Source organism: Boleophthalmus pectinirostris, unplaced genomic scaffold, assembly GCF_026225935.1.
Source record: "Boleophthalmus pectinirostris isolate CB_2022bp ecotype Guang Dong unplaced genomic scaffold, ASM2622593v1 HiC_scaffold_2, whole genome shotgun sequence".
Lineage (NCBI taxonomy): Eukaryota > Metazoa > Chordata > Actinopteri > Gobiiformes > Gobiidae > Boleophthalmus > Boleophthalmus pectinirostris.
Window position 1 is genome coordinate 35,238,181 of NW_026571152.1, and position 13,002 is coordinate 35,251,182.

Consider the following 13,002-nt stretch of genomic DNA (forward strand, 5'->3'; position numbering starts at 1 on the left):
TATGAGCCCTTCCAGGCAAAGCAGTACACTGCACATTTCTCTGATCTGACCAAGACTTTAAAACTTTAGATCAGGTTATTCATCTTGTTTTCAGATTTATTATCTACTTACTAGTTCTGAGACTGTTTAATTCTAGCCTGGAGGTACTTTATTTTAAGATAAGATTGCTGCATGGACAGATAATTTCACAACTATTAAGTCATTTTCTGATAGATTTAAGTATTTAAATTTTGGCAAAGCTTTTTTGCAATGTAACATCTTATGGAGACGAGCAGCCTCAGACCATCCATCAGAAAAGTTCCACAGTGCACCTTTAATTCTTTTCAATATATTTTCTGTCTTCTCTGCTTCTGTTTTTCTCCACCGCAGACAATTCCACCATGATGCCACGTGAGGACTTATCCCTGAGAGAGGAGTTCGCGTACAGTCACATGTCGACTCTGGAGAGGGGAGGGGGGAGTCTGGGGCGACGTGGGGACAGGATAGTGGACCGGAGGCTGGACCGAGGGGACAGACTGGACCATGACAGTTACACGGTGGAGGTGAGAGCCAGTGACCTGCAGCTCTCCCAACCACAGCCTCTGAAGCACCCATGCCTCACCTGCAGGGCCTGGCTCTACAGCGTCGTGATGGGGGTGAGAAAAAGCACACAAAACACACAAAATACTCTTTCTATAATGAATTTGCTTCTTTAAATTATACAAAAATATGTTGCAATAACTGTAATGATAATAATAAATGTTATAATGTTGTATAATGTTCTTAAAAACTTACTTGGAGTTGTGTTTTGTTTCATTCACATTCATTTGATTAACCCTTTTTTATTAGTCTGTCTACATCTCCAGAGCTCAAAATGCTCTGTTCCACTTTGTGAGATCATGAAGTGGTAGTTTTCAAGTTAACAGCTCCTTTAACCTTTTGTTGAGTGGAGTTTGACAACTTAAATTTGCAGGGTTTGTGTATTGTCACGGCCCAGGTCGTGTCCTGCCCTGCGCCGTCCTGCCGCTCTCCTCTCTCTCCAGGTGTTGTGTCCTCACCCGTCTCAGCTGCCCTGCCTGTCGCCCCACCCGCCAATCACCGCGGGATTATAAAAGCCTGCATGCGTGCACACGTCTCCCCTCTCCTCCCCTGCTCCTCTTCATCCTGCGGGCCTGACACACCGCCACGCCACATCCACCACTACCACCATTACCATCATGTTTTTAGAATAAACACTCTCTCAAGGGGTCAAAATTCTTCATTGTTGTTGTGTCCTCCCCCCTTTTGGTTGTGTTTTTTGGAGCTGGGGGCAACAATATTACACATGTGTGAATGAAACAAAACACAAATCCAGCTTTGTTTGTGATGAGGAAACAACATTATAACAGATATCAGCAAAGTGCATAGTATGGGCCCTTTAAAAACTGTGACATGAAGCAGAATATTATGTGTAAATACTGATTATTGCCTGTATTGCAAACAGTGATATTATAGTTCTGTGGGCTGTGTGCATCATAATGTATTGTGAGGGACCCTGTGATTTCTGGCTCTGCTCATACAGGCTGCCCACTCTCCGTGCATTTGAGTAAAAGGGTCATGTTTATAAAAGATACAGGTTTAAGGGTGAAATGGAACAATTATTCCATATTTGATACATGATATATCTGATAGGCCTGGGGTCTCCAACCTGTAGCTCTCCACCTCCTTCCAAGCAGCTCACCAGGGGATTTCTGAATTAAATATATTGTGGATAATAAGTCAAATTTGATTAATTACCACTGTACACGTATCATTTTGAAGCCTAACTTGGTGCACCAATAAATGGATACTGTTTTTTTTGTTTTTTTTTAAGCATCTAACTATTCCCCATCTAAGGCTCGCCATGGCTTTTATATTTACTCAGTTTCTTTGTGACTGCTGAAATTAGTAGCTCTCTGGCATTTTTGTTTTGGAAAGGTAGCTCAATGGAGAAAAAAAGGTTAGAGACCCCTGTGATAGAGTAATCACCCTCTGTGGTTTCAAAAACTAAAATGTGAGAATTTGACCTTAATAGACACATGTTCCAGTGATGACCAATGACTGGAAAAAACTGTTTATTTATATTATGCTTTACCAATGTCCAAACTTGTCACCAAAAGGATTTTTTTTAACCTATGATTTAAGAATATTTAACAATTTAACCAGTATTTGCTGGGGTGAATTAGAATTATTTGCTTGTACCTGTACTTAGGGCAGTTTGCTCGTCACGTCTGGCTTCTCTCTGTACCTTGGAAATGTCTTCCCCGTTGCTATGGACTACCTTCGCTGTGCGGCTGGTTCTGTAAGTGACAACAAAATGAGACGTATACACAAAATAACACCTGGATAAGGCTTTAAATAACCATGTAATTAATTCATGTGAGTGGTGTCTCTTCTCCTCAGGGTCTGCCGGCGGCAATAGCCAGTTTTGCCATCGCAAAGAACAGATATGTTGCAGTAAGTCCCATTATTAGCATTAGTATTCTTGTTTTAATACATGTTTTTATTCATTTATATAGTTCTTTTGTTTTTTTATGCTAGGTTTCAGATTTCCAGGTGGTCTATGTTTCCACTTTTGCAGTGACGACCACATGTCTGGTTTGGTTTGGATGTAAACTCGTCCTCAACCCTTCAGCTGTCAATGTAAACATCAAACTATAAATCTTTATCCTCAACAGTAACTCCATGTTTCCTTTTCATAATAAATAAATCTCCAGTCATCACCTGCAGCTCTGCACACTTCACTCTGTCTATATCGTCCTGTCTATCTCATCTTTAAATCACATGTTGTGTCACTGATTTGATCTGAAAAATACACAGATAAACCCATGTTCTTCCCTGTGCTGTTTTTAGATCAACTTTAACCTGATCCTGATGATTGTGCTGGAGGTGCTGATGGCGAGTACAGTGATCCTGTCCGCGCGCTCTGCAGAGGACTGCTGCTGTCACAGGAAGGTGAGAACCGCACTCACAGATGGTTTATGTTCTTCATGTTTTTTATGTTTTTTATTCAGACTCAGAACACACTGATCCAAATTAGGGATGCACAAATCCAACTTTTTATGTTCCGATACCCATGTCGATACTTAGGCTTTAAAGGTGCATGGTGTAACTTTTCTGTTGACCTGCTTGTCGTCATGGAGATGTTATTGCTTTGCTTGGAATGTTCCATTTTATGACATTAAACACATCTATCTAAAATTTATTAAATATGTGTGTTTCTATTGCTCAAAATTACAACAATAATTCTCTGTGAATAGGGGCGACTCTCCACAGATCTGACCTGTAATGTAGCTTGTAGTTGTCTCTTTTGAGATAGATAAATTTAATCTCTACATTCGAGACAAAGCAATAATGTCTCCATGAAGACAAGCAGGTGACAAACAGTCCAGAAAAGTTGCACAATGCACCTTTTATTATCTGCCCATCTCTGATATCGGGGTTAAAAAACTTGTTTCTCTGGGGGCCACATTCGATCGTGATGGGGGCTGGGGTCAGGTCAGTCGTATAACAGAGTTGTATGACCCTGTCGATGCAGATTATATTCTTTGAAAAACGCCACATTTTCTTTACATATCAGACAAACTGCATGGTCCTTACACTGAACAAAAAATAATAATCGGTCGTCCACAGTTCTTTGAAAACTCAGCACTCTGTCAACCTTTCATACTTTAACACTCGCCATTTCGCTGTCCTTAACTGCACTACAGAACTCTGCAAGTACATTGACTCTCAGGCTTGTCAGGTGATGAAAAGTTGGAGGCAAATGCAAATACATTATATAATTATTTAAATATAAATACTTAATATAAATATCACTTTATAAGGGCTGGAGTTAGCCCGTGGGCCTTAGTTTGATGACCCCTGCCATATATCAACAAATACTAGAGCAGACGCTGAAAATTTAATACATTGCCTTTAAACACAAACAGTATAAGGTAAAAAAAGTAAATAAAAAATGTAAATACCAACACAACAGCTTGTGAAACTACAAGTGTAACATTATGAGATGTTTGGGGCCAACATTGAAAATCGTCTTATTACACCATTTTATAGATCACAATGCGATATCAGCTGAACAGATACCTCGACAGAAAAGTCGATATCTAATCCACCAGAATACCAGTATCGTATCGGTGCATCCCTGATCCTAAATAAACCTAATCCACCTGTGTTCACCTTCTAGTCCGGGACCTATGATCGATCAAGGGACAAACCTGCGAGATTTCCCCGGAGACTCCTCAAAGCCTATTCTGTAAGTACAATGTTCAAGGACAGAGGATCAATTAGAGAAAAAAAAAACAAAAACAAAAAAAACACAGGCACTCCTAATTAGATAATGTTAAGATAATTAATTAGGCTGTTCTATCCTGATTTAGGGGAAAAACATGAACTGTCTTGTTGTATCTAAATTGCCTGTCACAGTCCGTTATCACCAGAGGGAAATTATTGCCAAGTGTCTCACAGGTTCGACTACTCATTTTACTAAAGATCATTAGGTTTAAGAATTTAGTTATGATTTTTTAGGTTTAAAATTTGGCTTCCTGTTTGGAAATCATGACATCACGCTAGGGAATTTCCAACTGTTACCTAGCAAAAGAGAGAGAGAGATGCTTTATTGATCCTGAGGGAGATTTAAGTTTTACTGTTGTAGTTGCTGTAGCTGCAACATTTACACCTGTGTCTCAGTCAAAAGTCCTTTCGTTTACACAGAAATTATGATTTGACAAATAAAAATGTAAGAAATAAGGTTTATAATATCAGAAAAATGCATTTCTTGCATCTAGAACTCTGCAATCTCTGTAATTTTCAACATATTTTTCTACTTTTCTTCACAAATTGCCTCTTGATTGTGTGTACCTTTCGAGTGCACACTGAAATTACGCTTATTTATCGCTATAGAAACAGCAGGGGCCAAGTTACATGTCAGATCTGCGTAGAGGCGAGCTCACTCACACTATGCAAGTTTTTAGGTCGATAAAAACTCAGGTTATTGACTAAATGCAAGATGGATATGATTAATGCCATACCGGGACATTCCAGACAAAGCAATAACGTCACCATAGAGACGGGCAGATGAGGGACACTCCACTAGAAAAGTTACACAGTGCGGCTTTAACCTCTAATCACATATGCGACAGGTGATTGAAGTGATTGTGGGGATCTCCGCCGTGTTTGGAGGGATCATTGCTCTGAATATGGATGCTCTGCTGCCGGGGCCTTACCTGTCCGTCACTTTCTTCTGGATCCTCGTGGCTGTGAGTAAAATCAATCAGAGTCTGTCCTACACACACACACACACACACACACAAACGCACACACACACACACAAACACAGACTGAGGCTTTGTCAGTGATTTTCTGCTTTCTCATGTATGTCACAGTGTTTTCCCAGTGCTATCGCCAGCCATGTGGTCTCTGAATACCCCAACAAATGCCTGGTAAGTTGTAACTAGATCCTCAATCCCATTTAAAGCTGCACTATGTAACTTATCACCACTGAGATTGGATTTCATTGCTTTACCCAGACTGGTCCACAAAAATGACATTCAAACATATGTCCTGTACTCCAAAGCAAAAGGAATGATTTCGCAAAAATATTATCTAAAATAAAATTTTTAAAACTGTTGAACAGCCATCGGAGTGTGCTATGCATTTTTTATTTTTATTTTTTTGCATTTTATGTTTTTTACTTTTAAGGAGTTGCTTCTTGCATTTGCACCTCTATAAGGACTTTGGTACGTGTTTTCTTACTTATAGAGGGTGAAAAACCCCTGTCCAACCTTGAGACGATCCAACCACAGCCGTTAAATTTGTAGCACATGTGCCTCAAATGCAGAAGACATCTCTGCTTGAAAATTCTTGTAACCTTCAAAACAAAATATAACTTCTTCTACATGAGATGAATAAGACTTTGGTGCTTTGGTTGCAATATCCTTCCATTCATCCATTCATTTTCTTCTGCTTATCTGGGGCCCGGTCGCGGGGGCAGCAGTCTAAGCAGGGACTTCCAGACTTCCTTCACTTCACTTCCTCCAGTTCTTCCAGGGGGACCCCAAGGCATTCCCAGGCCAGCTGAGAGACATAGTCCCTCAAGTGTGTCCTTCCCTGGGGCCTCCTTCCGGTGGGACATGCCCAGAACACCTCCCGGTCAAGGTGCCCAGGTGGCATCTGGAGCAGATGCCCGAGCCTCAGCTCTACTCCAAGCTCCCGCGGTGTGACCAAGCTCCTCACCCTATCTTTAAGGGAGCACCCAGCCACCCTTAGCAATTAAAAGATTTTATTAAATAAATGCAACACAGGTTGAATGTGATAACTCTGTGGAGACAAGCAAGTGACCTCCACATGAAAAGTTCTGTAATTTATAACTTTTCTTTTGGAGGGTTTGTCAAATGCTTTTCTCCAAGGAGATGTTATTTCTTTGTCTGGAATGTTTCACGTATGTCAATAAACATTTCTAACTAAATCAAGTTACAGGTCAGGTCTGTGGAGAGGTAACCCTGCTCACAGTCAGAATGCCTGTTTTTCTCTGTATTTTTGAGCTATAAAACCACCTGTAATTGAGTAAATGTAAAGTAGAGCTGTTTAATGTCATACTGTTGAACTTTACAGGAGGAGCAATGACATACATATTCATAGAAACAAGCAGGTGACAGATCTCCAACCAAAAAGTTACATAGTGCACCTTTAAGAATACTAATTTTCAACTTATTAAACTTTGACTTCACTTAATTTTAACTTGTGTTCCAGGTTGAGGTGTTGATCGCCATCAGCAGTGTCACGTCCCCCCTGCTGTTCTCCGCCTCGGGCTTCCTGTCCTGCAGCGTGATCAGCTTCATTGAGATTTTCTTGTACGATGTGCCCACGGCGAAGGTGATTTTAACGACCAAACCTGGCATTTCCCCTCTATCTGTTCAGCCCTGACCTTTTCTGAGATGAGATTACGACACTTTTCAGTATAGCACATCTACCTGAAGCTCAGATTTAACTTTTTTCTGTTTTTCAGCAATCTTATGACATCCTGCTTCTCATTCTGATGGTGCTGCTGCTGGTGCAGGCAATTTTAACTTCAGCCACTGTGGTGCACTGTGCTTCATACAAGAGTCAGTTACGCAGGAGACCAGAGGAGTATGAGGAAGGGCACGAAAATACACAATACTGTGAGGTAATAATAACTAATCAAGTCTAGTGGTAGATGAAGGTGTGAGAGAGAGATAGGTCATAAAAAATAACATCAGCTATATATTGGTTATCTTTCAATGTCAGAACTGTATTTTTAAAGGTTCTATATTACACAAAATTGAATCTTGTGAGCTTGAAGTGTTATAATGTTGTCACATCAAAACAGACCTGGAGTTGTGTTTTGTTTCTTTCACACGTTTGAGTAATCCTTTATTATTAGTCTGTCTGCATGTCCAAAGCACAGACTGTTCAGTTCCATCTTGTCCGAGGTAAAAATAAGTGTAGTACTGAAAAATTGTTATTAAGTAAAAGTACTATCTTTACTTTGCTAAATTAAAGTAAAAGTAACCATCTAAAAATCTACTTCAGTAAAAGTGAAAAACTACTTCATTTAAAATATAATTTGAGTAAAAATGACTTAGTTACTTTCAATTATTTGATGTAAAAAATGATGAGTCATAAATATAATTCAGCACAAATTGTTTTAATCAACTTTAAAGTAATACAGTGCAAACTTTGTTTAGTGCAAACTTTGTACATTTTAAAAACAATTGAGCTAAACCAGGACTATACCAGGACTAAACCAGGACTTTACCCTTGTATACTATACCAAGTCTAATCCAGCCAAGCTGATTTCATAGGTACTGAGTCTGCTGCACAAGCAGAACTAGAAACACAAAACCATGATGACCTGTGGGACGTTCCTTTAATTCATTCATTTTGTCACTTTTTTTTTTTCTTTATCAAGTCTCATTTTACTCAGTAACAAGGGTGGGTTCCAGTAGTCTGATTCATCAGCTGGTTTCATTTCATGGAAACCGTCTGACCTCTCAGCATTAGGATTCGTTTGTTTGATGGTAGGCAAGTACTTTTTTTATTCAGTCAATCACTGTTAATTGGTCGTGACGTATGTAATGCACCAAATCCCATAGAAAGAAGGACAGTAATGTCTTTCCCCTTGATAAAATTCACCAAACATTCTTTTTGTTCCAGCTTTAAGTTCTCGACCTTGGGAATTATTGCCAACACAGAATGTATGGCTCGTCTACATCCATCTGTCGCTAGAGAGAAACAAAATTGAGCGGAGGCACTAGGTGGACGCCAGCCTGGCTAGGGTTCCAATGTAATGAAGTAAAATACTTGGGTCAAAATGTACTCGAGTAAAAATAAAATGACCTGTTTCAAAAACTACTTAAAAATGATAAATTACAAAAACTACTTGTGAGAAAATGTAATTCGTTACTTTCCACCCTTGCACCTTGTGATGTCATGAAGCAGTTTTCACTTTTACCTTTAGTTCTATAGAGATAGGTGAAAGGTCTGAAATTATCCAAATGATTCTAGTGAAGGTGTGTGGAGTTTAAAAACACAGTGGAGCACTTCCTGTATTATCACATGACATCACAAGGTGGATCAGTGTTTTCTGTTTGAGAGACAAACTCAGCCTAAACATGCAGGGTTTGTGTGTTAAACGTGTGTGAATGAAACAAAACACAAATCCAGGTCTGTTTGTGATGAGGAAACAACATTATAACACAGTTCCAAAAAAACAGTGTAATATGGGCCCTTTAAAAGTACCTGGCTGTTCATTCTCCACACCTCATTTACCTTCATTTTGCTGTGTTGCTTTTTGGCTGCTTCTTCACGCTCCCCATGTCTTATCTTTTCTCTTTCTCCCCCCTGGCTCCTTATCTTGTTTGGCTCCCTCTCAGCAGCCGGCATCCAACGGTCCACTGCAGGATTTTGACAAAGACAGAGCCTGGAAGGCAGTTGTGGTCCAAATGGCTCACTGAGCACTCCTATGGAACACAATAAGAGGAGGAACACATAAATCTCAATACTTCAACCTCACCTGGGGGAGACAAATGACCCCAGAGCACATACCTGCACAAGCACCATGGCAAAAAGAGGCATAGGCCATAAACTGTATACAGAAGTGGACTAAAGGAGTGTGACATAGAGTTCAGCTCCAGTCAAATGAAGCTCATGAGGCTAGCAGTAAAAGGGGTGAATTTGAAGCCAATTGCCTTATTAGGAATAGGAATTTATTTACAATTAAAGACAAAAAAGCTAAATAAAAACACAAGGATCATGTAGAGCGAGTTAATATGAACATTTTAAGACCAAAATGACAAGGTTCACTGCAGCAGTAGTGGTGACAATATTCAATGTAAAGTCAATTGGAGCCAGAGGTGATGGATCCCGAAGCGCGCCCATGCACACTTTCTATCTGTAATGCGATACCTAGCGGCAGAGTTGTGTCTTGGATTCGAGTCAGACTTGAGTCACTATTTGTAGGACTTGAGACTTGACTTGATAAAATGGACTGAGACTTGGGACTTGACTTGGACTTGAAGGTCACTGACTTGAGCGATGTTGAGAAAACTTGATGCTTCTCCTAAAAATATATGTTTATAGAAAATACTTTTCTCTTTACAGTTGATAAATGTGGTGATTAATTTTACAGGAACAAACTGGAACATGTCCTTCCCATTTCTCAGTTTGATACTTTAGATGGAACTGAAGTACTGTGATGTGGTATTCTCAAAAGTACTACAGTAATACACAGTACAATACAGTAAAACAGAGAGAACTACACAGAGCATGACCCCTCCATTTCTCTGCAGACTACATGATAAAATATTTATTTTATTAAGCACTTTTAAATCTTTATTCTTTTTATTCTGACTTTAATGATTCGCAGTTAGATCTTGTCAAGACATTTAAAAAGGAAAAAATAGCACTTCCACAACTTTCATATAAATACTCATATAAATATACCATGACTTTTTGAGTAGAATTTAGTTTAAAAGTCACACACACACACATATATATGTTTGTTTTTTCATCTAAGCTATATTTGGTACTTCTTTGGTTTAAAGACTTGAAATGACTTGAAGCAGACGATTTGGACTTGACTTGGACTTATGGTCCAGTGACTCCAGACTCGACTTGGACTTATCTGTATTTGACTTGGGACTTCACTCGGACATGAGGTCAATGACTCGAGACTTAATTGAGACTTGCAAAACATTGACTTGGTCCCAGCTCTGCCAGGCTGGGTCATGACCTTCAGGTGGGTCGTAAGATATTTTTTGGAGGTCACCTTGTCACGATCTGCATGTAGGTCTGTGATATACAGTTCTGACACATGAGAGAGTTGGTGGCTATTTTGTTCCAGTATTGCTGGTTCAATTGAATCTTGAAAAGAAAAAGAAATGGGCTTCATTTAATGTCCAAACAGGCGACTTATGGATCCTTTTACTGCTGGTCCAATTACAGTTTTTCATTGTTTAAAACGTGAAGTAATACTAATGGTCCAGAGACACACGATCACTCAGTCAACAATAAAATATCCTCATTAATGTTCAGTAATGGTCACATCCATATTTATTTTGTGATTTATGAATAATGTCTATTGACTTGGGTCTTGAAAGTTTGTGACTCCTAAAATATGAGTCCCTGGAAACATTTTTTAGGAAGCACTGATGTATACAGTCTATGATCTAGGCTGAGGTTTCATTTTGATATTTGTAAAAATGTTTAGATATTAATTATATAGATTTTTGTCCTAATGATTGTTATTTATAGAGCTCAATGGAATAATTCTTAAATCTTAAATGTAGTCTATTGTTTTAATTAAATAAATCTATTGTAAAAACACACACACACAACTGTACAGTGTGGTTTTGGGCTGGCTCAATCTGGTTTTATCCAGTGGGGTAAATTGTTAATTGATTATTGCATTAGGCTGCACTCTACGGGGAAAGCGCGTGGTTCTTTGACGAGGAGCCGGTCTGAACCATTGTGCGTTTTTGTTGGATAATCCCGTTCGTCGTGCGTCTTGGGTACCACCGCTGGGTCAAATGCAGATGTGGAGACGCGCACCCCGCATTAGCTCATAGTTGTTTCCGATGAGGGAGCTGCAGGGAGGGCGAGGCGGGCGGGAGGAGCGCGGAGAAAGGCGGAACAAACCGGTCCCGGTGAGCTCCGTAACATGCTGCCCGCACTGCAGATTAACTCTTCACGCGCCGGGGCTGCTGCTGCGGGAGACACGGTGAGTTGCAGTTTCACTTCTTTTACCGCCGCATGCACGTGTTTTTTACGCCGCACAAGGACGCCCAAACACCGGCTCCCCCTCTCTGGAGACGAGCGGGGGACGGACGGACGGACGGCTCGGTGCCCACTGACCGCGCACTCAGCAGAAGAAGCAGATCTGGAGAGGAGGACGCGTCGGTCACTCCTCATCCTCACACGCTGAAGCACTCATATAAGCTCATTTATTTAGCTTTTCTCAGGAGCTGTCCACTGTTATGGTCCTGAAACGCTCCTACGTTGCCTGTGAGTTGCAGCAAAACCTTCAACCATTTATCCTTCTCAAACGCGTAAAGGTGTCATAAGCTCACACTGATTGACAACCTGTTAATTCACAGCCGAGTAAATACAAGAATAGTCCTATGTTTGCGCACGTTCTTCATTTTCTTCACGAATCTGTAGTTTACTTTTCGCTTCATGGGCAAATTTTTAACCAAAGATCCACGTGGTTATAAAATATGTTACATAAAAACATGAGAATGAATCAAAAAATGTCTCTGTGAAGTGAGCGGGAAGCCATTCTCTAATTAAACATGAATGAAGGAGCTGTATTTTTGGAGGTGTCTTCATCATTACAGAGTAGGAGTCAGCGAATGTTGGTTCCAGTCACTGGGTTTTCCATAAAAGCTGTAGTTTTTGATCTAAAAGCAACTGAAAATGGGTTTACGTTTGGATAATTAAAAGTTAGTTTGTAAAATCTTTGGTTAAATCTGACATAGGTACGTTTATAATCACCTAAATATAATGTATAATGAAATGTCACTCACAATGAATGCATTAATCCTCTAATTTCTAAATAACATTTGCGCATTTGAAAGTAAAATTAAGAAGAAAAGTTAAATTTTACTGTATTACACAAAATTGTAAGCTTTTATTCATGTTGGAACTAGGGATGTAACAATAACTGAAATATCATGATATTGTATCGTCAAAGTTGTCACAATAATATCGTGGACCATCACAAAATATCAAATTACAAGTCTTTGCTTAAATTAAGAGTTATGGTGCAGCGATAGCTAAAACAAGACAGAGGGAACTACATAGACCATGATCCTTTGCTCCATTTCAGTGCAGATTACAAGAAGAAATAACAGTTCTAAGCACTTTTAAGTCTCAGTTCTTTGGATTAAGTCTTGTCAAGGCATTTGAAGAGGAAAAAAATATCGCAATAAATATCGTACCATGAGATGTATATCGTGAAAATATCGTACAGAGAGATTTGGATATTGTTACATCTCTAATCGTGAGCCTCCCCACCATATCATGAGCTTTCCCACGATATCGCAATAAATATCGTACCGTGAGTTTCATACCGTGACGATATCGTATCATGAGACTTGTTGTTACATCTAGGGGTGTAACGATATCCAAATCAGGATGATATTTTCACAATATGCATCTCACGGTACGATATTAATTGCGATATTTTGGAGAAGCTTATATAAATATAATTGTAGATAGGGAACTATTTTGCTTTTAAAACACCTTGGCAAGATTTGGTGTGAATTATTACTGCGATAATCCCAAGAATTCAAGTCAAAAACATATTTCTTCATGTAGTCTGCACTGAAATTAATCATGGGATATGTAGTTCTCTGTTTAAAAGTTTTGCTACTATAAAACAATACATTCAAGTAAATAAACTTGTAATTTGATATATTGTGACAGCCCACGATATTATTTTGAGACTTTTTACGATACAGTTATTGTTACATCCATAATTAGAAT

The 13,002-nt window shown here is 39.3% G+C and overlaps 1 protein-coding gene across 1 annotated transcript; it reads left to right on the plus strand.

Moving 5' to 3' along the window:
• The first annotated feature begins 380 nt into the window (after window positions 1-380).
• Window positions 381-8,972, plus strand: mlc1 (modulator of VRAC current 1). The gene is made up of 12 exons (XM_055155913.1): window positions 381-635; window positions 2,210-2,299; window positions 2,401-2,454; window positions 2,539-2,640; window positions 2,851-2,952; window positions 4,184-4,252; window positions 5,139-5,255; window positions 5,382-5,438; window positions 6,748-6,870; window positions 7,004-7,137; window positions 7,424-7,448; window positions 8,892-8,972. The coding sequence occupies exons 1-12, from the start codon at window positions 381-383 to the stop codon at window positions 8,970-8,972; spliced, it is 1,209 nt and encodes a 402-aa protein (XP_055011888.1).
• Window positions 8,973-13,002: the final 4,030 nt, after the last annotated feature.